The sequence below is a fragment of the Rhinolophus ferrumequinum genome, chromosome 5, assembly GCF_004115265.2.
Source record: "Rhinolophus ferrumequinum isolate MPI-CBG mRhiFer1 chromosome 5, mRhiFer1_v1.p, whole genome shotgun sequence".
NCBI classification, from domain to species: Eukaryota; Metazoa; Chordata; class Mammalia; order Chiroptera; family Rhinolophidae; genus Rhinolophus; species Rhinolophus ferrumequinum.
Genome location: NC_046288.1, coordinates 5,205,179 through 5,232,592, shown reverse-complemented (window position 1 = coordinate 5,232,592; position 27,414 = coordinate 5,205,179). Strand labels below are relative to the sequence as shown.

General features: G+C 35.2%; 1 protein-coding gene across 14 annotated transcripts in view; it reads left to right on the top strand.

Moving 5' to 3' along the window:
- Window positions 1–27,414, top strand: part of PARD3 (par-3 family cell polarity regulator) — a 609,985-nt gene that overhangs the window by 369,109 nt on the left and 213,462 nt on the right. For 7 of the 14 annotated variants that reach the window (XM_033105853.1, XM_033105852.1, XM_033105847.1 and 4 more), the window contains 3 exons: window positions 10,791–10,979; window positions 12,298–12,471; window positions 22,978–23,128. In XM_033105853.1, coding sequence (XP_032961744.1) covers window positions 10,791–10,979; window positions 12,298–12,471; window positions 22,978–23,128 — 514 coding nt within the window. Of the gene's footprint in view, window positions 1–10,790; window positions 10,980–12,297; window positions 12,472–22,977; window positions 23,138–27,414 lie in introns of all 14 variants that reach the window. The other 7 variants (XM_033105850.1, XM_033105846.1, XM_033105842.1 and 4 more) reach the window with 1 other exon arrangement.

Below are 27,414 nucleotides of genomic sequence, written 5' to 3'. Positions count from 1 at the left end.
ATACTATAAGCAGTAAAGATAAGCATGTTCTTTCAAAATATTTAGTCAGTCCTGGTGAGGAAATTGATGATTAGCCCTGAACTTTTCAGTCACTAAGGGGAAGCAGCAGCATTGGCTTTAAATGTGGAATTCCATTGAGAATGCAAGGTCCATTCCAACCCACTCCTCACCCACAAGCCGTGGGTATTCATGACAGCGTGCCAGAGCAAATGACAATTCAGTCTCCTTGACAAAGGAAGTATTAGACATACGCATACTGTCTGATTTCCAATTACAAATGGAACTTTTTTCTGATGAGAGTTTTCCAAATAAATTAAAAACTTCGAAGAGTGTTTTTCAAATGTTTTCTATTTGGTTTCTTTTTAAAAAATTATCCTTTTACATCTGTGCCTCTCGTTCTGCTCTTGCTTTGTATGCAGTACCATTTTGTGTTGTTAAAGTCTTCATGTTAAACTTTTAATTTAAAAAATTGGCTTCCAGGGTCTCTGCCACTTTTTATACCTTTCGATGTCAAGTCATTAAATTCATTTAAGTCTTGAAGTTCTATGGTATTATTAAAATTTTCATGTGATTGTAAGCACCTTAAAAACACGTATGTCATAAAGCTTAATTCATTTGTTGGTTGGTTGATTGTTACAATGATCCATAACTGATTTAGTGTGAGAAATTAAAAAGAAAGTTCATTAGGTAGATGAATAGGTGAGTAGGGTCAGTAGTTAACAGACCTTTTGAATTTTTATAATGTAAACTTCCTTTGCATCTTCTGAATATTGTATTAATTAATAAGAGTGGGAGATTAGAAACTCTAGTTTTAGGTTACCTATTCAAAATGGGATCAAAAAAAGCTGAATTTTGTAGTAAAGTCTCACGGTCACTTGCTCCATGTCCTGAACAAACTCCTTTGCCTCTGAAAAGCTTCTTCACTTGATATAGGGCACTCTCTTGTGGATATCCAGTTAGATAAATCATTCATGGGCATATTAAGGGTCTCCATAGAAACTGAACCACTAGGACGTGTGTATCTATAGGAAGATTTAGAATAACGAATTTTCTTGCGTGATGGTGGAAGCTAGCAAGGCTTGAGACCCAGGGAGCCGATGGTGCAGATGCAGACGGAAGTCAGTCTACTGGAGACTTCCACCTTGCTCAGACAGGCCTTTCTGTTCTGTTGAGGCCTTTAACTGATTGGATGAGGCCACCCATATTTTGGAGGGCTTTCTGTTTTATTCAGAGTTTACCACTTTAAATATTAATCTCGTCCAAAACACCCTCCAAGTTGACACCTAAAATTGACATCACAATGACGTAATGAATTTACCTACTGGCCAGATTTTGACTTCCCAAAGTGCTGGTTTCTTCCTGGGGTTTCAAATAAGAATAATGCAAGCTTGCTGAGTGAGCCCTCCAAGAACTCTTCAGTAAGATCCACCTAAGAATATAATTGTGTGTTAGACAAATCCAGGACTATGGGATAAAGCAGAGCTTTAGAAAATAATATAGTTTAGAGATCTTACTAGACCTTAGAGATAAGATATACTACATGCGTAAATGTCATTTACTCAAAATGTGTTTCACAAACAGTTAGTTGGTTCTCCCTATAGAACCTGCAGGGATACATTGGAGGATCTTTTGGAACCTCCCTGAAGATCAGGAGGCATCTTGATAGGCTAACTTCAGAAAGTTATAGTATTGATTTAGAAATTTGATGAGCAAGGCAATAAGTATGGTCATTAATAGATTCATTTAACTAATGGTTGTAGTAGATCAAGTAAATGCTACCATATTGACCCCACTGTAAATTGAGAAAACAGTAGAAGAAATTTAAAAAAAAACAATTCCATTTTCATTAGCATCAATAAAATAAAATAAAATACTTTGGAATAAATTTAAATAAAAAGGTGAAAGATCTATACCCTGAAGACTGTAAGACAATAATAAAAGAAGTTGAAGATGCCACAAGTAAATGAAAATATATTTCATGCTCATGCATTTGAAAAATTAATGTTAAAATGTCAGTTCTACCCAAAGTGATCTACAGAATCACTGCAATCTTTATCAAAATTCTATGTCATTTTTCACAGAAATAAAAAAAAACAATCCTAAAATTTACCTGGAACCCCAAAAAAAACCCACGTGCCAAAGCAATCCTAAAAATGAGCAACAAAACTGAAGGCATCACGTGTCCTTATTTCAAACTATATTATAAAGCTACAGAAATGAAAACAGTGTCGTATTGACATAAAAACAGATGCATAGATCATGGAACAGAATAGAGAGCCTGGAAATAAACCCATATGTGTATCAATTTATGACAAAAGAGCCAAGAATATTTAGTGGGGAAAGGTCAGTCTCTTCACTAAATTATGTTGAGAAAACTTGATTGTTGTATGCAAAAGAATGAACCTGGACCTCTATTTTATACTGTACACAAAATTCAACTCAAAGTAGATTAAAAATTTGAATGTAAGACGTGAATCCATAAAACTAGAAGAAAATATATGGGGTAAGCTCCTTGACATTGGTCTTGGCAATGATTTTTTACACTTGACAAAAGCAAAGGCAACAAAAGAAAAATTAACAAATGGTACTAAATCAAATGTAAAAGCTTCTGCACAGCAAAGGGAACAGTCAACAAAGTTGAAAGGCAACCTATGGAATGAGAGAAAATATTTATAGACCATATATATGATAGGAGGTTAACATCCAAAGTATATAAAGAGCTCATATAACTCACTAGCAAAAAAAATAAGTCATCTGATGAAGAAATGGGCAGAGGATCTGAATAAACATTTGTCTGAAAAAGACATACTAATGGCTAACAGGCATGTGAAAAAATGCTCAGCATCACTAATCATCAGGGAAATGCGATTCAAAACCAGAATGCGGTATCACTTCATACTGGTTAGAATGACTTTCATCAAAAAGACAATAGTAAACAAGTGTTGCTGAGGATGTGGAGAAAAGAGAACCCTTACACACTTAAATACACACCCCCCTCTCACACACACACACAATATACACAATGGAATATTATTCAGCCATGAGATAGAGGGACATCCTGCTATTTGTAACAATATGCATCGACCTTAAAGGCCTTATGCTAAGAGAAATAAGTCAGATAAAGACAAATATTGTATGATCTCACTTATATGTGGAATCTAAAAATGTCGAACTCATAGAAACAGAGACCAGGATAGTGGTACCCAAAACCTGGGGATTGGGCAGAAAGGGGAGATGTTGGTCAAAGAGTATAAGCTTCTAGTTATAGGATGAATAAGTTCCGGGGAATCTCATGTACAGCATAGTGATTATAGTTAACAATGCTGTAGTATATACTTGAACGTTGCTAAGACAATAGATGTTAAATGTTCTCACCACAAAAAATAATGGTAATTATGTGATTCGATGGAGGTGTTAGCTAATGCTATGGTGGTAATCATTTTTTTATATGTGAGTCTATCAAATCAGCACATTGTACACCTTAAACTAACACAATGTTGTATGTCAGTTATATCTCAATAAAGCTGGGGGGAATAAAAGAAAATAGTTGAGTCAGAGAAAGCAAATAGGGAGCCTTATGGGGAAGTGAATTGTGAGTCATTATATGTTTATCTAAACTTTGTACAAATTTGTTGGGATGCACGCATTATCAAACACTTCTCTAGGACTGTAATGTAGATTAATTTTGATGCTCTAGAGAACATACATGAAAATGTACAAAACTCTAATTTGAGATTTTTTTGAAGACTTACAGCATCATACACAAAATGTATGTTGACCTTAATGATTCAGTTTTGAGCATCACATGTTGCTGTTGTCACAAAGAATTTTATAAAATGTATACTACTTTTAGCACTTTAAATGATCAAACTTATCTTAAGCTTCTAACTCAATGAAATAAGTTTCAATTCAAATGATTCAAACTTTTTTTAATACTTTAAAAAAAACTATTATTATTATTTTTTAATTGGGGAATATTGGGGAACAGTGTGTTTCTTCAGGGCCCATCAGCTCCAAGTTGTTGTCCTTCATTCTAGTTGTGGAGGGTGCAGCTCACTGGCCCATGTGGGAATCGAACCAGCAACCCTGTTGTTCAGAGCTCGTACTCTAACCAACTGAGCTATCCGGCTGCCCCTCAAACTTTTTAAAAAACAATTTTATTCCAAAATTGGAATAGATTAATATTTTCATGATTTTGCAAAAACAGTAATGATTTTGTATAGTGAATCTCTATCAATGTTTAATGATTTCATTTGAAATTGCTTACTGTTATTGTAGTAAGATAAGGATTTTTTAATGTTTGGTGTGTGTTTCCCTTGGGAAATATATCTTAGTTATTTTTTATTGTCCTTTTGTGGTACAATGATAAAGTTAATATCTTTAAAATTTATCATAGTTTTTTTTTTTTGCTATTCAACTCTGATTATTTTCAAGATTATGTTGGTAGTAATGTCTATTTTAAATATAAAAATGATATTAGATATAGAAAAAATCTATTTTGGGTTAATTATTAGGTGTAATATTCTGAAATGTCAGAATTTTCAGAAAAGTTTTAAGAATTGTATCAAGAACTCCAGTATACCCTTCACCCACTTCCCCTATTTGTTAATGTTTTCCCACATTTGATGTATAATTTTCTTCTACTACTCCCCCACTTTTTTCCCCCACTACATAGTTTTTTGTGTATGAATTGAGACTAAATTGTAGACCTAACCTTCCTTTATCTGTAAATATTTCAGTGTATATATAAGAACAGGATATTTTCTTATGTAGCCACATTATAGTTAATCAAAATCACAAAATTAGCATTGATTTAACAGTATTATTAATTGCCCCAATTAATATTCTAATACATGCAGAAAGGAATGAAAGAATGGATGGATGCATAGTTGAATGAATACATAAAAATTAAAATCTGGTCCAGAGTCCAATTCAGGATCATGTATTGGATTTAGTTACGTCTCTTTAATCTCCCTTAATCAGCAAATTTCTCTGAGAATATGCCTCAATTTGGATTTGTGTGACATTTCTTTGATTGGTTAAGGATTTTTCTAGCTTAATATTATAGATGAATAACTGTATGAAACATTTTTTCTCAGCATTTATATTATCAAGCAACAAATTTTTAAATTCTTTAAATTTTACTTGTTTTATATCCACTATTTGAATTAGAAAAGAGCATAATCAAGCCAGATGTGACTTTTTAACTTATCAAATAAGAATAATTAACCCTAAAATATCAGCACAAATAGCATGCATAAACATTCATCTCACATATAGGATAAATTAAAATATTTAACTTAAAAGACACTTTGGAGTGTGACTTGAGGGTTATTTTTTATGCAAAAAAAATCAAGATTCCTTTTCTATTTAAAAAATCCTTCTCATTTAAAAAAAACATTAATGCTAGTTACTATTTGTTATAACTGCATATTTAATTTTTGTATGTTGCGTAAGTGTATTCTCCCTTTGACTTCTATAAGAACTTTTGTTAGGGGTGAGATTACGATGGTCACCGCCATGGCATAATCGTTATGTAAGAGCTGTCATAGAGTATTCATCCCTAGTCAGTCTTCCCCCTCCCAGCACAACGTTTATAACTGTCCTCCTCTCTCCCTTTCCCACACCATGTTTTTGAAGAAAGAGAAGTAAAGAAATGGTACGCAATGAGATTTTTATATTACAGAATGTAATGAATTGATGGTAGAAAATTCAGTCAAGCACAGAAAAGAAAAATGAAAATCATCTGCAGTTTTGCGACTTGAGTGCCACCATTTTGATGTGCATTTTTTCATGATTTTCCTCTTTACCTATATAACTAACAATATCGTATTCCAGACACTAATGTAGCTGATAAATGTCATGTTCCGAGCAGAAGGAAAGACTGATGTATCCCTTCCTCGTGAAGCTTTCACGAACATAAGAAGAGAGACATTAAATAGTTTCTAAGAACAGGATATCAAGGCTGACAGTAGGTGGGAAGTACTGGAAGTTATGAAAGCCCACAGGCTAAAACCCAATTTCTTAGTCATAAATGTTTTTATGTCTCACTAAATGTTTTTTTTAAGACACACTAATAGCTGAATCGTATTCCATGGTGTGGGTGTATCTTAACCTACTTAATATCATACGTTTAGGTTGTTTTGAATTTTAGCTGTTGTAATTAAAGCAGAGAACATCATAACAGTTAAATCTTTGTTCATGACTACAATTAGTGTTTTCATGACATATTACTAAAAGCTGTATTTCTGGGTTAAGCAATAAGCAAAATGTAGGAGCTTTGGGTAAGCGTTGTCAAATTGACTTCCATAGCATACCTTTTTCATATTTTCACCAGCAGTGAAGAAAGTGCCTATTTCACCATGTTTTCTGCATTCTTGGATATAATTCCTTAAAATAAGTTTTTAAAGCAATTTGGAAACTATTGTTGATTGCATATCTTTTGTTAAAAGTAAGATTGAACCTTTTGCTGATTTTTTGGTCCGCTCATCCTTGTTTAACGTGTGCTCATTCACATCCCTTTCCCATGAGTCAGTGGGAATATTCATCTTTTGTTATTAATTTATCATGACTCATGCCATAAAGACATTAATTCTATGGAGAGGACAGGGAGAGAGAAATCAGTTAATTATAGTAGAGCAATGAGCAGGAATAAACTCGGCTGTTATTTCTCTACTCACAGTGTTAACACCTCTGACACCAGATGTGTGTTTTCTACACCAAGCGGTTCTGACACTAAGTGCCTGGAGTTTGTGTAGACCCCCCCAAGTTAAGGACTCAGTCCCATAAGACTGTCCCCCACTTCAGATGCCAATGTCAAGCAGGGAGTCCCCAAGTTGCACGCAGCTTCTGACTTGGCTACAACCCAGAGTTACCCACCATCTCCTTTGGTTCAATAATTTGCTCGGGCAACTCACAGAACCAGGAAAACAGCTTAGTTACTATTGCTGACTTACTATAAAGAATGTTTTAAAGGATAACCATTTGAGGAGATATTTAGGGTGAAAGTCTGGAAGGTCCCAAGCTCGAGAGCCTCTGCCCCTGTGGAGTAGGGGTGTGTCACCATCTTGGTACGTGAATATGTTCATCAACCTGGAAGCTCTTCAAACCTTGTATTTTGGGCATTTTCATGGAGGTTTCATCACATACAAATGATCGATTATTATCTTCATTTCCAGCCCCTCTACTCTCTCTGGAGAATGGAGGTGGGGTTCAGAGTTCCAAGCTTCTAATTATGGCTTGGTCTTTCTGGTGACCAGACCTGTCTGAGAGCCACCCAGAGTCACCTCATTAGAACAAAGGATGCTCCTGTCACCCAAGAAATTTCAAGGAATGTTGGAGCTATGTGTCTGGGACTAGAACCAAAGACAAAAATAGTGTCAGGAATCATATATTTTACACACACATGCACACACACACACACACACATATTGAGGCTCAGAGATTTCTCATGATTATATTTGTGCTACTTAATGTCATCCTTTTATTTCCTCTCATCGATCTACCCACTTTGACGATTACCTACCAACTCAGAAAGGCCTGTGGGTCACTGTTGTTGGGGAGGAAAGAACGTACGGGGACTTGTGGTTCCCTTTGCTGTCTCACTGTAGATGTAAGTGTGAATCTTTCTTGCTGTTCTGTGGATCGTAGGAAAGTAAATAGCTTTCTTTCATACTGCCCATTCCTCAGTTTTCTCCTTTTAAATGCTCAACAAAAATTCCCTATTTGGGCATTAAGAAGCCAAAATGCCTATAGAGTAGTGGGCACAGGAAGAACTGACTGGTTGCTTTGACTGGAAAAATCACTTGAGGTTTAGGTACGTACATGAGAGACATGATGTGTGCTTGAGTGGCATGATCAGGGAGAATTGGTTTGAGCAAATAAAAAAAACAACACATTGTGTTTCTGTACAAAGAATTTGACTCAAGAAACTTGATAAAGTACAGAATCTAGAGGAAATAATCATCAAGGTTATAGAAAATTGGCTCTCCTTTGTGTAAGAATGAAAAGATCCCTATACTATCAAGACTTTGTGAAAGTTCTACGTAATGGAGCAGCATTTAAAAATGGTTTTTGAGGAGCAAATTCTTTTTTAAATATTTTGGTGCCAGAGAGTTAAGTTCTAAAAGCTGGCATTAATTTCAGTCTTACGTCAAGAGCCAAATGTATTAGTCATGAAATATCAAAGGAAAAGGACCATCTCTCACTTAAATACTTTTAATGATAATACTGACTTAAGACTGGATAAGAAAGTTGAAAAAGAATATTATTTCCATCCTGCAGTTTTCATAATAAATGAAATTTTACTGTGGAAGATACAATCTCCTTTAAGACAGGTTCAGAGTAGGGCATGTCAGGAAATCATTCTTGACCAAAAATTTTCTTCATATATTCTGTCAGCTACTTATCTTGATTTTTCAAAGAGAAAAAATGGGTATTTTTAAGCCTTAGTAAAATGTTAGGGAAATGTCAAAATCAGTAAACATTTAAAAAATGAAGATCCAAATCAGTAACTGACAATTAAGAACCTTCCAGATTTGAGGTAAATAAGCATACTAAATGATCAGACCCAAATGTGCCTAGCTAAGGACTGTCTTTGGTTTCCATGTCTTTTCAAATGCAATTTTCCCAGGAATATTAACACTGATTCACAAAGTTAAGTTTTATCTTTCAGTTACTTCTGAATTTAAAGTAGGAGGGAACTGTAGTGTGTTTTGATGCTATTTTGTATCTGAAACATCAAAATTTATAGTCATTGTTTAGTACTATTTGTTTCAGACCACATAGATTAAAATTGAAAACAAAAGCTTACCGAGCAAACAAAGTATATAAATACATACACTTGGTTTACATAAATATAAATATAAGTATATAAATATAAAGGTGTTTTACATAATAAATATGTGATATATCAATATTTTGATATGAGTACTTGATGTTTATTTCTACCCAATACATTGGTTTTATTTGAGCTATAATTACTCTCTAGAAATATTTTAAAAGTAAGAAAGGTTTTATAATAAGCTGGCTTAGGCTTTATTTTGACTTTGATACTGAAATTTGTTTATTTTGTGTAGTTAGCATCATTATTGCCCTGTGTCTTTTTAGGTTGTTCTTATTTCATATTATTTATTATATAGTTTTCCTGTTCTTAGCATATTAGCAATTTTATTTTTTGAAATGTACCTTGTTCTTATAACTATGAGGCTGTCCTTTGAGCTGGTACAAAGAATATCCTACCATAAAATGTTAACAGTGAATATTAATCAATTGGGAAAATCACTTTAAAAATTGCAGTATTAGAGATTTAAAAATAGCCTATCTCTTGTATTAAGAAAATCTAAAAATATAATTTCCTACTGGTGAATTCTGTACTTCCAAAAATCATTTCATGTAATTGAGATATTTGTGGTTACATGTTAAATTCATTTAAAATTATGTTAATTTTGATTGTTATTACAAAATTTAAAAAATTTGTTGGGATACAAAGAAGAAAATTATAGTCAACCCGTATTTCCATTACTCTACAATAGCTTCCCTTCATGTGTGTAATTGAGCCATTCTTTAAAAGCACAATCTTTAAAGGATGCATTCATTATAAGCCATTCTAATTATGTACCACTATATATTTAAACATTCTTCCATTATAATTTGATAATTCCAGTTTGAATGACTAAGTGGATGCTGGGCAAATATTTCAAAATTGGTAAACAGGAGGAGAACTAGGTTGTAGGACAAGATGAGGCATTAGTTCTGATATGAAGAGCTCCTGCTACATGTCCATTATGTGGTTGGAAATACTGTGTTTGAAAAAGAATTCTGGCCTTCCTCTTTGGAGGTGACCAGTGTAGAGATCTAGGTGTTTGAAGTCTTGGCCGTGGGTGGGATTACCAAGGAGAATCTCAGAAGGCACACTGCTTCCTCTTCTGGAGTACAACATTTTCATTGACAGAATATGTCATCTCACTGCATTTCATCAGGTTATACTTTGAGCTTTCATTTCTTCCTTGCTTTCAGAAAGATGGACAAGAGTTTGGGTAACTTAAATATGTTGTCTTTGGAAACAGTCTTTTATGCACTTGATGACTACCATTGGGAATCAAAGCTTGCGTACGCAACTAATTAATTAAACAATATTCCTTGAATAATATTTACCAGGTGTGTTATGTATGGTACAGTGTTGTGAAAAAATTTGCTCATGTTGTTTATCTCCACTTTGTCTCACAGATGTTGAAGGTTAAAACTCTCTAGTGGCTCTCTGAAAATGAATACCTTTTTCTACTGACTTTGTATCATCAGGATTTGTTATTGTTTTGTGAATAAAATGATGCACCATTAGTCAACATCCAACTATTAATAACATTGAACATTCCTAATGAAAACAAGGGACAAATGAGTTATATTTGTTTATTTTGATTCCTGCTGTTACTGTTTTTCTCCTGTGGTTTGGAATATATAAACAGACTGAAAAAAAATCCCAAACTCTAGGAGTCTACATGTCTTCAGTCCTTTCACTACATTTTTCTTCTGTTCTTTTGAGTGTGTTTTGAGAATCTGGTTTGGGTTTGTTTCAATATTGAAACAAATGCTGCATAAAAATATTAGCAGCTGGTTCCAGGAATCATCTGGAGGGGCTGCCGACGTACTGTTGTCATGGATCTTGTCATGGAACTTGGGTGGAAATACTGTGCGTGTTATGATTAAAGAAGTGCTCATTAGCTGGCTTTAAAAATAACGGTGAGGAGGAAACATTGGAATATAATGTGCTATGCAATTGTGTTCCCTCTTAGAAAGCAGAAGATGAGGATGTGGTTCTCACACCGGATGGCACCAGGGAATTTCTGACGTTTGAAGTTCCGCTGAACGATTCAGGATCAGCCGGTCTTGGTGTCAGTGTCAAAGGTAACCGGTCAAAAGAGAACCATGCAGATTTGGGCATCTTTGTCAAGTCCATTATCAATGGAGGAGCAGCATCTAAAGTAAGCAACTTTAATAAGCTTATTCCAATTAACAAAAATGTTTAATTCCAACCCTGTGCCTGTTTTGGAAATGTCTACCCTGTAGACTCTGTTTCCTCTACCCTCTTAGATTCTGTTTATGCAGCTTGTGAATTAAAGTGGCAAAAGATAGATTAACAGTAGACGAAGGTTACACATTTTATTGAAGCTAATATTTTAAATTTATGTGTACAGGGGCTCCACAGAAAAGAAGTGAAAACTAAAAAAGCTGTGAGACTTGGATGTTTATGTACCATTTTAGCAAAGGATGACACATTGTGGAGAAGTGATTAAAAAAGGAAAAGGGATTTGGGCTTCTAGGGGCTGTAAATTATGGGAATGTAAATATATGAGGGTAACTCATGGCTCCTTTATTTCATAAGATTTGTCCATGAAGACTAACCTCAGTGCCATCTCTGTCTCTGATGTTGAGCGTTGCCCTCCCTTTCCTGGTTTGGGAGAGGAGAGGGGACACCTTCACAAAAGGAAATATGTGCCCAGTGTTTAGGCAGAAAGGGGAGGGAGGGCAGAGAACACCTCCTGTGTCTGCCATTTCTCCATTGCCTTCACCTCTAAATATTCCTTATGCCGAAGTGGTGTATTTTGGGGTGGCATATTCTGATATCCTGTAACACTTAACAACTGTTTTCTGGTTTCTTCTTAATACCCCATCTGTAATCAACTAGAATACATCTCAGTGACCTCTCAATTTGAGATGGAGTCCATGGCTTCAACTCCCCGTTTTTTTTTGTCTCACAGAATGTGTAACCCATAGTCATTCTATTTAAATGAAGATAATCTTCTGTGCAAAGACTTGGTTTCGTTTCTGCCATAAAGCTGCCATAAAGCAAAGGTTCATCTTTCCCCTCCCCTGCCGTGTGTAGGGGTCACTTATCCTATTTCCCAATCTAGAGAAAATTTCCTGACTGTTTAAGGGCCACTTTTCTCTCTGCACTTGTCTAATAGCCTTGAGCTTTTGCTTGTCTTGGGTTGCAAATAACCTCTATGGGTGTCTCTGAAAGCGAGAAAGTAATCACTTTGTGTCCTTTGAATTAGTATGCTATTTTGGTAAACAGATTATGATAATGACTTCATTTACAAATAGATAAATGATTGAAATAGGCACCGGCTACTGCTTACACATTATTATGCTAGTGTTCAATTGGGCAGATCCATTAGGATTAAAGCCCCTTATTTTTTTTGCTCTGTTTTTATTTTTATTTTTTTAAGTGAAAGAAAAGCAACTTCTTTTATAACACACTATTTAATAGCCCTTTATTTTTACTTGTTTTCTTCACAGGATGGAAGGCTTCGGGTGAATGATCAGCTGATAGCAGTGAATGGAGAATCCCTGTTGGGCAAGACAAACCAAGACGCCATGGAAACCCTCAGAAGGTCCATGTCCACTGAAGGGAACAAGCGAGGAATGATCCAGCTCATTGTCGCGAGGCGAATAAGCAAGTGCATCAATGAGGTAAAGACTAAAAAATAAAAAGACAAAAGGCAGTAGCATTTGAAATTGAAATAAGACTGAGTTTCTGTCCTGACATGGGATAGAGAATGGCAAGTCCTGGGACTTTACATTTAAGCCCTATACAGTTTCTTTGCTTGCTATAGTTTTATTGTATTGTCAGTGGGTTGTGATTTGTTTTTTTAATTCTGCCGTCAAAATATTTCTGCTTATGCATTAGTATTTCTATTGCCAACTCAACAGGTAACAAGGGGACCTTAAAACCACCTTTAGCTGGGATCATACTTACCTGCTCAGAGTCAACATTTCTTTTCTATTCAGCAGTGTTGTCCCTGGGAGGAAAAAACAAGAAAACAACAATTGCTCGTTCATTTGTTTATGTAAAATGGAGGCCTCTTACAAAGTCCCTAAGGGGAGTCTGTTTATCCTGTGGCATTGTCAGAAGTGTAAGCTTCCATTTCTTTCTTCTATCTCCACTTTCTCCTTTACTATAAAGTTGAGTATTTTCCCCTGAGTGCCTACCTTTTTACTGAATCTGTTGTATAAGACTGTGGTTGGTTCAAAATATATTCTGCATTGTGGAATTAGGAGTGAGTAGGGATGGTATGATCATGTGTTTTCCCAGAAAAGTAAAAGCATACATTCTTGAATAGAGGGGCACATTTGAAAAATTAGTTTAAAGTTAAAAAGAAATTATATGTATATAATTGATAATTAATATTGGAAGCTGAAAGAAAAAAACACATTTCATAAATCTATTATAAATTATATGTCATCTATAGAAAATAGGTGGGACCCGACAATTCTCAAAGAGCAGTGCTTGTTGGAAATGTAAAGTTTGTTCCTGTTGTTAACGATGCTCAAATTCCCACATTTTTAAATCAACTAAGAGAAAATTACTAGCAAATCTTACAAACTGAAAATGCTGTCTAAATTGTCTGAGTGTTTTTCTTAATTTTAAAAATCTATGTTCAGTAATCATATAAAGCAAGCAAGTGTGACCATCACTCATCTGATCCCATAATACAATCACATTTTGAAACAAAAATGTACTCTTGAGCTCATTGGGTAGTGGATGTAGAGGTGACCAATTGTTGAAAGGTTAATGATCATGGACTTACTTTTGTATTATTTTTGTTTTCCAAGTGGAGAATGAGTTAACAGTAGTTAATTTTCACACCAACAAGAGAACAATGTAAGTGTAACCAAAAATCTAGAGTGGAAAACAGTGTGACATAACAACATTCACTTTTATAGTAAAAATATAAAAGCTGATCCCTCAGATTAGGTTACTGGATTAGTTTTCTTGAATATAGTTTTTATTGGTTGCCAAATCATTGACTGATCTTTTTAAAGAAAGCCCTTCAAGTGCTACATGAAAAATTCTCAACAGTAAGTTTACAAAATACATTGTTCTTACATTAGTTTTTTTTCTGAAATTGAATTCCACAAACAGTGCATATTCATTAAACAGATGTTTATTGAGCATCTACTAAATTCAGAAAATGTGTTAGATCCTGGGGATATGGAGGTGACTAAAATAGACAGGGTCCTTCTTTCTATGTTCTATTGGACAACATACCGTATTTTGCCGTGTATAATGGGCATTTTTTTGCCCAAATTTGTGAGGGAAAAATAAAGATGCGTATTATATATGGGAGTACTAATTCTGTATCTATATAAATGTTTTTAATTCTTTTATTTATGCTTATGAGTTAAAACTATAACTATAGAAATCAATGACGACATCCGTATGCAAAATACTACCCTGGAATATGATAATCGGTTTTGTTGAATTTATGACTAACTTGCAACAACAAAGAGTTTTTGGCTTTCTATGATGTATATATATCGTAAATTTGTTACTGGTACATAAGTTTTCTGGTACCTTGTATCTGTTCTTGTGTTTTGTAATTATTTGTTACATAAAATTGCTTGTACCATAATATGTTAAAAAATGAATGCTAACATTATTTTACAATACTAAAAAGAAGTACCTAAACATAAACCAATAAACATTTGAGTTAAAAAATTAAAGCGAAAAATTTTTTTCCCTGAAAGTTTGGTCCCAAAACATGGATGCGCATTATACACGTGAGTGCATTATATATACATGGCAAAATGCGGTATCATGCTTTTAGGCTCTTTAAAAATAAACTGAAATTAGTAACACTTTTCTAAGTTCTCATTCAGAAGAAAACATTGAATATTATGGGGGAGCAGGGGACTTAACATGTAAGAAATATACTGATGATCAGCGTCATGAATCCAGATGCGCGTTCCTCTGATTCAGATTCCCTATTGTTCCCCACACAGTAGCAAAGCAAACCTGTACCAGCTTGAAAGTGCTTTGAGAAAAGCACTGATTTTATTCCCTGTTGCCCTATAAAAGACATGAAATTGGAGTCCCACTGAAATATCTGTCTCATTCACTTCTGCATATGAATTTATGTGAATGGAATGATTTAAGTCAGGGAACAGCTGCAACAGACAATAGTAGACTTTAATATTCAGTATTTCTTATGGCATCATTTTCATACATTGCTAGTTATTACTGTTTCTTAGGATAGAGTAAGCTTATAAAACAATTATATCAAAAAAATATCACAAGTGCTGTGCTTTCTTTGTAATAATAGCGAGAAGCTTTTTATACTGACAGGGTTTAACTAAAGAATTATGTGAAGACAGAAGAGCTCAATTCAACTTCCCATAAGGCTTAAGACATGATTTTGCTGCTGTTGTACTTATATTATATATTACCTTTGGAAAAACATCTCCCTGAATTACTGGGAGGGTATGTGTAAATTATGTTACAGTAAATATTGATATAAGCATACGGTGTGCTGTCATGAATGAACCTCAAGCCAAATAAAGTGCTTGAGTTCTCTCCTCTTGGGTCTATGAGTCAGCCATGTAGTCCAGTCTTTGACAGTATCACAAAGCTATATTTTACAAACACATCTTTAAATCAAGGGCTTGCATACTTAATTTCAAGCTAGAGAAGATGAGAATCTGCAAAAGAAAATCTTTTGTACTTTGTCACATCTTTCCTTGTCCTTACATGTGGGCAGTACTATGTATTGTATTTTTTTAGTATTTTTTTAAAATAAATTTGTCAAATCTCCCTACTAGGTATCAACTTACCCTGTGTTTCCCTAGTATTTATGCCTCGATAGCACCTTTGAGATTTTCTCTGGAAGGCATTTCTAGTCAATTTTGCTGGACCTTTCAGGAATCTTTGAATGGCAGTCACCTCATTCTTGAATCATTTCATAATTGCTCTCTCCATTTTTCTCCTACTTGACTCTAACTCTGGTCTCTCCTTTAAGCTTCCCCTTTTCTGCCTGTTCTTTATTGTTAATGTTCATCAAGGCTCTTCCTGGGCTGTTCTTCTCCTGCACATGCTCCCTGGGTGATCTTATTTCCTGGTCTTCAGGTACTGCCTGTGTTATGATGAGTCCCATAATCCCATTTCCAGCTCAGATCTCTATTCTCCTTCCAACTGACTCTGGAGATATACACTGGCATGTCTTTCAGGCACCTAATTCCATGTTGCCCCAAACATTATTTATGCTTGTTTGTCCAAAGCCAGTTCCTCCTTGAGGTACTTCATCCACCGTAGTTCCCCATCCCTCCGTAAATTCTGAGTTAGCGGGATCTAGTCCATCTGCCATATTCCTCTCTCTCCTTCATTGGCTTCCAACCCAGGACTGGCATCTAAACATGGACTGAATGATGGGGAAACAATCCTAGAGAATCTGGCAGTTTTAGAAGAGAAAGATAACTTAGTTACTATTAGAGACTGAAGTTCTAAGAAAACCTTCAGACAAGTAACAGAATTAACATTTTAACAGTGATTCTGGATTTCCTTTGCTTTCCTTAGATCCAGTGCTCTCATTTAAGTGTATTTTAAAACATTCCTAAGCAATTACTGTTTCTTTCAAAAAAAAAAAGGAAAGAAATGGCTTTCCCTTGTTTTGCGCCCCTGAATGATGGATTAATTTTTTTGGAGAAAAATGTCTTAAGTCCTGTCATCCTTTTCCATTGGAAAGAACACATCAAGCAAGAAGCAGAAACGTTGATATCACAACAAAGGAAGAGTTTGTTGAATACTTTGAAGGCAAGCGGAGGGAAATGAGAGCAAACACCTGACATTGTTCTTTGACTATTGAAAATTACTTGTGTATGAGAATTATGCTGACTTTAAATGTTTTAAGGCAATTAATATCTGTAGGAATTATTGTAGTAATATGTATAGTAATTAATATCTGTAATAATTGAACATAGCTTCCTCTGTCAGACATAGTTCCATACAAAGCCCTATCTTAGTACAAGCAGAGTGTATGAGCAGGTGAACTTTTGTGTTAGCCCCCATACTGAAGGATATAGTCGTTAAGCCCTGCTTTAAAAATGAATTCTCTCTCTAGGTTTAATCCTCTTAGAACTAGAAAGCTATATTAGAATAAGAAGGGGCCAAAGGTATCATGTATGATTCTCTGCATTTTACATATTCAAGAATAAATGTGCAGAGGTCAGATGATTTGCTTAGGAGCTGCAAGGCCATGGTAGTGGCAGAGAAACTGGGAAGCACGGAATGGTGTCCATTCCTCTTATGCATGTGAGTGGCTGTAATACACTGTAATTGTTTTGTTCAGGCAATTTATATTCTGGTTGCACTGGGAGGTAATATACAATAAAAGCACAGGCTTTAGCCTCAGACAGTCGGTTACATTCTGGGTCCGCCATGTACAGGCAAAGTGACGCTGGGCCCATCCTTCACTTCTCTGATCCTTGCACACATGGGGATGTGAAGGAAATTAAATGTGGTCCTGCATGAAGGCAGAACCTGAAACTGGACCCTACAACTCCAGCCACGCTTCTCCAACACCCAACCCTGCCTTTCTATTCGTTGTTTTGTGTTTATGCGTCCTTTGGGTGTTAGTACTTTCTTAGTGTATAATTTGAATCTACCGGGAGGTCAGTTTCTTTTCAGCATTGTACTGTTCCCTCGATTTTAAAGGCTTATTTCCAGGAGGCCTAGTATGTATAAATCTCTGTCATTTTAAGGAAAATCTGAGTCATTAACTTAGAAATAAATTAATGCATCTAATTATTCACCCAGGGTGTGCTCTGTGCCAGGCATTGGGGATAAAAGAGAATAAATCCATAAATACTGAAACGTTCAATAATAAGCACGTGCCAGATACTAACTGGGACCCAGGTGTAAGTTTGCTGAAGGAGCTTAGGGCCATGTCTATGCCAGCTTTTCAACGTTTATATGTGAGATGGTGAGACACATTTTCTTTATGTGAAAGACATCATTTGACCCACTAATGCATACTTAGAACATGAGATTTTGCTAAACCCCTCAGAAATTGTATTAGATTTTCAAAGAAAAGCAAGAGTTTAACTTTTCCTAAAAAAAGAAGAGTAGGCCACGTATATAATGAAAAGCATATTCATTGGACAATACCCAGTTTTTCTGTTGTTAGGTAGCATTTGTTATTTGCTGATTATGAAAGTGATATATGAATATTTGAATATCTTTTTAAAGAGCATACTATATTTACATTTTTAGAGATTGAGGTAATTTCCAATTTTTATAAATTGTAAATAAATTTATGATAAATATTGATTTACTTGATCTTTATTATTCACATAGCTTATTATTTTGTGAAGATAGTGACCACAAAGTGAAATAAACGGCCTGGTCACAGAGTATAAGGATTTTTTGTACTGTAATACACATTTCCGCATTACTTTAGAAGTAGACTCTCGTTTCATGCTGCTAAGCAATGTGAGTTATCTTGCTGAATCGTAGGGCTAATTTTTCTTCAGTAGGTGGAAAGGCTTCCCTGTTTCCCCAGGGGAGCTGAAGAGCCCAACACAGCTATCACTACTCAGGACTGAATGGAGTTGGATTGAAGAACATTTTTGCACTTTAAACAAGCAACAAAGTGAAAATTCCAAATCATGTCTTTTGGTTTCTTTTTCTAATGAAGCTGAATTTTGATAAAAATTTAAAAATATATATTAAATTGAGGTGACATTGGTTAATAAAATTACATAGGTTTCGAGTGTACAGTTCCGTGATATTAATACATCATCTGTACGTTGCATTGTGTGTTCACCACCCAAAGTCAAATCTCCTTCCGTCACCAAATATTTGACTCCCTTTACCCTTTACTATCTTCACCGATCCCCTCTTTCCCTCTGGTAACCACTAAACTCTTGTCTGTGTCTGTGATGTTTTTTGTTTGTCTCGTTCATTTGTTGCTTTCAGTTTTATATCTCACAAATGAGTGAAATCATATGGTTCTCGACTTTTTCTGACTGAGTTAGCATGATATTCTCAAGATTAATCCACGTTGTCACAAATGGTAGTATTTCATCTTTTCTTATGGCTGAGGAATATTCCATTGTTTATACCGGGGGTGCCAAAAAAATGTATACACATTTTAAGAGATGTTATCTATGCTCAAGCAGTAGTTCGCTGTAATCAGAGGTGTCTGGACGCTGATGGTAACCACTTTGAGCATCTCTTATAATTGCAGAAGTCAAATGTGACTTGTATTCATCTTTTGTTATCAGTACATTCAGTATTACAATTTTAATATAGATTTTATTTTCTTAAAATGTGTATACATTTTTTTGGCACCCTCTGTACCATATCATGTATGGAAGAATACTTCAGTTGTTTCCGTGTCTGGGCGACTGTGAATAATGTTGCAATGAACATAGGGGCACATATATTTTTATGGATAAATGTTTTCAGATTTTTGGGGTAGATACCCAGAAGTGGGATTACTGGGTCATATGGTAATTTTATTGTTAAATTTTTGAGGAGCCATCATACTGTTTTCCATAGCAACTGTACCCATTTACATTCCCACCAACAGTGTACGAGGGTTCCTTTTTCCCCACAACGTCTCCAACACTTGTTATTACTTGTCTTGTTGATGATGGCCATTCTAACTGGTGTGGGGTGATATCTCATTGTGGTTTTGATTTGCATTTCCCTAACAGCTGGTGAAATTGAGCTTTTTTGTATATATTTGTTGGCCATTTGTATGTCTTCGTGGGAGAAGTGTCTGTTTAGGTCCTCTGTCCATTTTTTTTAATTGGATTTTTTTGTTGTTGTTATTTAGTTGTATGAATTCTTTATATGTTTTGGATATTAGGCCCTTATTGGAGCTGTTTGCAAATATTTTCTGCCATTTGATTGGTTGCCTCTTGGTGATGGTTTCTTTTGCTGTGCAGTAGCGTTTTAGTTTGATATAGTCCCATTTACTTATTTTTGTTTTTACTCCCCTTGTCTTTGAAGTCAAGTTCATAAAACCCTCTTTAAGACTGTGGTCCATAAGTGTAGTACCTATGATTTCCTCTATGCAAGTTATTATTTAGATCTTTGAACCATTTTTAGTTAATTTTGGTATATGGTGACAGGTAGCAGTCTGGTTTCTTTCTTCTGTGCTTGGCTTTCCAGTTTTCCCAGCACCATTTATTGAAGAGGCTTTCTTTTCTCCATGATATGTTTTTGGTCTTTATTGAATATTATCTGCCCATATATATGTGATTGTATTTCTGGGGTATCCGTTCTGTTCCACTGGCCTGTGTGTCTGTTTTTCTGCCACTACCCTGTTGTTTTGATTATTGTCACTTTGTAGTATAATTTGAAGTCAGGGCATGTGATACCTTTGGCCATGTGATTTCCCCCCCGCCCCCCCCAGGATTGCTTTGGCTATTCAGAGTCAAATCTGATGATTTTTTTGTTCTATTTCTTTTGTTTTTTTTTAAATGCCATTGGGATATAGATAAGGATTGCGTAAAATCTGTATATGCTTTGGGTAATATGGCCATTTTAACTATGTTGATTCTTCCATTTCATGAACATGGAATATCTTTCCATTTTCTTGCGTCTTCAATTTCTTTTAATAATGTCTTGTAGTTTTCATTGTATAGGTCCTTCGCATCCTTTGTTAAGTTTATTCCTAGGTATTGTCTCTCACCATTGTTATTCAATGTAGTATTGGAAACCCTATCCAGAGCAATCAGGCAAGAGAAAGAAATAAAAGGCCTCTAGATTGGGCATGATGAAGTCAAATTGTCACTTTTTACAGACGACATGATTCTTTATATAGAAAACCCTAAAGATTCCACCAAAAAACTGTTAGAAACAATAAACAAATACTGTTAAGTTCCAGTATACAGAATCAGTGTACATAAATCCATTGTGTTCCTGTATGTTAACAATGAAATTTCAGAAAAAAGAAATGAAAAAAACAATTCCCTTTGTAATTGCAACAAAGTTTTTATATAATAGGAGACGGAAGGGCTTGGAAGGAGCACAATTTATAGGAAGGCCTTGCTCTGTCTCCGCTGTATGCCACTGCCCCTCTAACACATTTGCGTATGCTCGTTTTCTAGCTTGCACGCAGGCATACACACACACACGTACACACACACACACACACACACACAAATCATCAAAGGATTTAAAATCAGGGTTTTTTTTTTAAGAAATTAAAAGGCATTGTATCTTCTGTTAAATATTTATGTAGTAGGCCATTAATGTCTTCATTTAAATCTGTCTTTTGAGATGTAAATTAGACATGGGTCGGGAGTCAGGGGAGGTGTGCACTCTTTCCCAGGAAAATGGTCGAGTGCAAGGTTCTGTCTGAACAGACATCTTATAGTTGTTTTTTTTCTGTAGAAAGCCTGCAGGTACTATTTTTTAAAATCAAATTTTTATTTGACTTTTTAAAATGATAAAATAGCCTCCTGGGATATTTAGGGCTTTCTCATGAAGGAACTTGATGAAGATTTTATCATCTAAAAAATTGCAGAGTTATATAGTTCAGTTAAATGTATTTGTTAAGCAAACTTGAGGATGTCTTATGTTGAAGTAAATCATTGTATAGCAAGCAGCTCTTGTGTATAGAGACTTGTATAGCAAGTCTCTTTAATGTATGTGCGTATTTTAAAAATTCAAACATACTTGTTCTTAAAGGTATAGAGTATTTTTTGTGTTTGTTTTTGTTTTCACCTCCCCAAAGTACCTTGGAATTTAGGCATAGTATTCTTTCAGAAATTGTTAATTTATTCTTGTACATCAGAGACCTTGAGTATTTCATTTACTTTTCAGTAAAGCTGTCAGTTGTAAGCTACAATTAAAAAAAAAACAACACACGAATAAAACAAATTCTCATTTCGCAATTTAAACCTTATTGTGTCTAATTCACTAGCCCTGCAAGTTTATTATTCTCCTGCAGTTGGACGTGCCTCCAATTGTAATTGTGTTGACCCTTCGATGCATTAAATCTCCCCAGTGCTTATCAAACTGGGAGAGATAAGTCTCCAATCCTGAACTTCATTAAATATCTCATTTATATTAAACAGATGATAGCTTCTAACAGAAGTAATAATTTGTTCAGGCGGAGGAACTGCCACAGTTATGCTTTCATCTATTTGGAATGTGCATTCCCCTCTCTAGCTTTGCTGTGTTGTACTGGGCCCCCTCTCCCCCTCAAGCCCTCTCGGCCTCTGGCTGCAATCCAGCACCAAAACGTCATAAGATGTTAGTGCATGGGGTTAACCAGAGCCCACACCGGGAGGATTGTATTATAGTTAAGTGTGATTTGTTCTTCCTTGAAGCAGATTTGTTTCAAGGCCTTACTAGGTTTTTTATTCATATTATTTTTAAGAAGAATATGACCGATAAGGCACAGCTGTTTTAAGGATGCCACGTGCAATTTTATTCATGGCGATAGAAACTGACCTATATTCTTGGCTTATTTAGTAGATCATATGTGTTTGTGAAATACACATCTTTGCCTGCTTCATTCGAATATTTGGTCCTTACTTCTGTATAGTTTGTATTCTATTAAAGTGCTTTTCTCAGTCATTCCATGCTTACAATTACAATAAGAGAATAGGACAATTATTCCTCATGTCTAGCAGAAGAACTTGAAGCTGAGTATGTTGTTCAAGACATCCGATCTGACTTGTGGTTCTTCGCAGTGGATGGTAATGTTATGGGCACACACATCCAAATGTGTGCTAATTGTCATGTACTTCCATCCTATAGGTATGAAAGTATAGTTAAATCCCAGTTTCCGTTCTGATAAAGCATGCCTTGTGCAGGGCAGCATCTCATGAAGAATTCTGAATAAAACCATAACTTTAATTGACTTCAGCAGATACTAGCAGTCAAATTGAAAAAATAACCAAGATAAATCTAAAAAAAAAAAAAGAAGAAGCTTTTAATATACATATTTTTTCCTCCAATGGTGGAAATCTGACAGAACTTCATGGGAGGCACAGTGTAAAGTGGCACAGAAAGTTGGTCATTAGGCAGAGCTGTCATCACAAATTATTTTGGTACAGGGTGAAAAGTTCTAGTTCATTTGGTACCCAGTTGGATGCAGGCCTTGGGCAAGTTGTTATAATCCCCCCATGCTGCTAATGGGCCTCCAGTCCTGACTTTTGCTTGCCCCCCTTTCTCTATAGCTGAAGTCACCTGGGAGCCCCTCTGGACCTGAGCTGCCCATTGAAACGGTGTTGGATGACAGAGAACGAAGAATTTCCCATTCCCTCTACAGTGGGATTGAGGGGCTCGATGAATCACCCACAAGAAATGCTGCACTCAGTAGGATAATGGGTGAGTCAGGTAAAACTGTTTATCACATCTTATTTTTATGTTTAAACTGGTTCACGGAGAGGTTGTTAATGTAATATTAATGTAAAGGAGGCCCAGGTTTCCAAGAGGAAAAAGATCAGGTTCAGTATAATCATTCAGGAAGTGCTAATATAAAGAATAAATCAATACATTGATTTTGTTAAGTGAGTTTTAGATGCTATAATGTGGGAAGAAAAAAAGGGATCACATGGAAATATTCCTTGTAATCAAGTATTCTCAGCTTGTTTGAGATAATAAGTGAATCCATGTTTTTTTAAACAATCAAAATGTAGTGGTTTATGACAGAAAGGATTCCGATGTTACATATTAGTCACAGTAGCACTGTTTGGAAGCAGGAAATATGAATGTACATACATACGTGTAGATGAGATAGTCACATTTATTTGGTTTGCACTTAATAGGATGGTGCCATTTTTTAACTGCATCTCTACTTTTTCAAAGCCTCCATTTTAAAATCTTGAAATGAGTTTTTTGCATCCTTTGTTTGGATTCAACGCCATGCTGTCTGCATGGCCCCCAGGGGTAATGAGGTCACTAGGACTTGCTGTGCAGCAGTACAGCTTTCAAATCACAGATCCAGTTAATAAACACTTGCTTTGCCACAGGACTGTTGGATGTACTGAGTTGCTCATCTTGAGATTAGCTTGGGAGTTTTCTAATTTAAAACGCAGGAAGCTGTTCTGATTAAAAGAGCACCTGATATAAAACACTTTTATTGCTGTTTTGTTTTGTTTTGTTTTGTTTTGCAAAGCTCTAGTAGAAAGTAAAACTCTAAATTTTACTCCATTTTGAGTACATTTAGTATAGATTTAGCACTATTCAAGTTTCCATTATAAGCTCCGTTAGAGGAAGAATTTATTTCGTTCATCAATGGATGTTTATGGAAAGCCTGCTATTGGCAATACATTGTATTTATACTTTTGCTGTAGATACAAAGATGAATAGGAACAATTTCTACCTTCAAAGAACATTCTACTGGGCATGGTAGGAAAAATACATAAACATGACTGCTAGAATTTTCTGTTCTTCCTCTAACCCCTCTAGCTTTCTAGTTTGGAAAAAATTGCTAAATTCTCAACTTCTTGTTTTGTCACACACAGAATTTAGACATGCCAACTGTAGTTTTATTTTGTCAACATTTTTCCATTTGCCTCTTTGGCATAAGTGAAAGTAGGAGAAGGATGGTAAAGATACCATCCTATGAGGTGACAGGCATTTCACATAATATATCACATTAATCTTTGCTTATTAATGATTACTCTCTTCACTGCTATTCGATTTTCCATACTTTCTTGTATTGGATATAAAACTTTATCTGTTTTAAATACTTATTTGTTGATGAAAATTCAGACCCCTTGAAAGAGAGAGTGCATGTGTCCCTGGCTGTGTGTGCATACAAAGTGATGTGCTGTAATTTCCCCTTTATTATAGGAACATAGGACTTGCCATACTGAATCAGACCATTGGTCCACCAGTTCCTGTAACCTGCGTCCTGCCTCCAATCCCTGAAGCTTCAGAGGAAGGCGAAAAACTAAAACTAAAACAAAACAAAACAAAACAAAAAACAAATACCCCCCAAAATTCATCTAGTGTGATGTATATATGGGTTGAGGATTCCTTCATTTCTTTTTCATAGCCTGTGTCCCTAGGTTTTGTTAGCTATGGCTTCATTAGTCTGGTCAAGTTTGCATTGTAGTTCACATTGTTTTCTCTTCCTCTGCTAGAGGTGTAATGGGCTTTTATGACTCCAGGTGCTTCACTCAGGGCAGTAACTTCCCTCCCAGTTCTGTGCTTTGTGATGTACTGTGCACACCCTTTTGGGCTGGGGGATGACAGTCTCTTTACCCTGGATGATAGGCCAAATAGATGTTGAATGATGATATTTTCTTAAGACAGTTTTTTTTTAATTGTTTTTTTAATGTACTGAAAACTAGGGGATACCATATAATTTTACCCTGAGAAATGCATACACATAATTTGATTTATCTTGAGTTTTGAAAATTTGCGAATTCCTCAGTCTTTGTCAGTTTCTATTCCAATATCATTGGCCCTACAAACAAATACTGTTTAAGTCAGTTCCCACTTGAAGTTAGAAATCCTACAAAAGATGTTACCTTGCAACAAAATACCAAAACAGGGTACCAAATATAAGATATTAGAGTATTGAATTTCTATTAACCTAATCTAATAGTAATAGTATTTATTGGTTTGCATAGTATCCAGGTACATGGAAATTTCTCAGACAGATCTTGTTTGGTTAATGGTTATCTTCCATACATTTAGAATAACTCCTTTGTAAACACTAGTAGAGGTGGTGGCATTTACTTCATCATCTGCTGTGATTCAGATAGAAATTTATACTGAAATTCCATCGGATTACATTAAGAAATGATTCATTTTATGCAAACGGTGAATTTTCACATAGAATATTCTTCATATAGGACTCTAGACCAAAAGGAGCTTTGAGGCTTCTGATTTAAATCTATGGACACATTTCCCACGAAAGAAGCTTCTAACAAGTTCATAAAAAAATGCAAGAGATGTTAGAGTTGGAAGGAGGTCACATATCATCAGCCACACTTTCCCACTTAACAGATAAAGGGAAACGTCTCAAGGTCACATGATGATTTTTATTTTGGTTTTATTTCCTATTTCTAAAAATAGCCCTCTCTGGGGAATACTGAGATCACACAATGTGTGGCATTCATTCTTTATTAACCTCAATTATAAGTATATACATCTTGAAGCAAAAGGCATTAGGCAGTCTCCAGAATCTATTTCATTCTGGCAACCACTGTGATCTAAAAATCAAAGGAGTTAATCTTTGAAAACCACCTCAGAAATCATTATTTTCCAACCCATTTACCTTCTGGTCAGGGGAGCTATGGACCAAAGAAATGAAGTGATAAGTCTGAAACTTCAGAGTTTCTGTGCTTCTGAACCAACATTACAGTGTATGTTTTTGTGACTCATGAGTCCCATGTTACTCATACCTGGTCCACTTAGCTTTTGGTGGAGTCAGCCAGATTTGTGACCACAGGCAAGATGTCTCCAAATGTCATCCATATTGGTGGACTCTTCGACTATGTGGATTTTAAAAGAGTCATCCTGGACATTCATCAAAAAGAAATCTGTAGTGAGCCTGCATAGGATTTCTTTCTTTTAAAAGCCTTAAAAATATTTCACAAACTGTTGAACTTTCTTAATAATAATAATAATAATAATACTAGGCATAGCTAATTTAACCAACATGTTCACTTCATAAAATCACAAGTTGACATTAGGAGTGTGGAACCTTACATTTTTCCCCACATTTTAATCTGAAGAAATTTTATGTTTCAAAGCAAAATTGCAATCTGTTGTATCCATTTTAGAATTTAATCTCAGTAGCTATTATATTCATACATTTGTGGTGAGTTTAAAAAAGATAATTATGTTTATATTCGTCTTGTTAGAAATCCAACATAGAAAAATGGAACATTAATGTTTTTATTGTGAGTCCAATCACTGGAAGATTTGTCCTCATTTCATCTGTTTTTAGTGTCGTGCGTGGCATTACCTTCTATGTAAATGTACCAATGAATAAATGTCTAGTGAACAGTCATTCTGAATCTCATTGTTTCACTCCTCTAAAAGATATTGACTGGTTTAATTGTTGTTGTTGTTGGTTAACTAGTTGAGGAAAACGGAATATTTATCCATTGAAAAACTGATCAAAGGCTTCTCAAGCCACTCTTTGTAGGTTTCACATTTATGATGTGCCAAGTACCAGCCAACATAATTAAAAGGTATTGAGTAGGTGGAGTTTAGTACCATATGTAGTCAGATAATTTAGTCAGCCATTACCCCCAACGTGTTTCTGGAGCCAGATTGCAAAGCTATATTCCTAGCAAGCATGGAAAATACAAATTCTCAAATCATGGGTGAGAGAAAAAACACTTAATTGTTATCTTACTATTAGGGACATTTCTTTCCATTTATTTATATATAAAATTTTGTATCACTTAAGGTACAATGTCTCTACTCAAAACAACATATTATAAAAAAGGATTGTCATACAAAGAACCATTCAGTGCTCCATATTGCTTATTAGGCTATTTCTTCAAATATACTGTGTAAACCCAAGAGTTTTAGTTTTGTGTTAAGAAGTGATGTGGTATAATTGCACCATGATATTTCCATCTAATAAATTTTGCCTGTATGAGGAATTGGCCTTTAATGCTGTGATGTGTGCCTTGTCGGTGGTG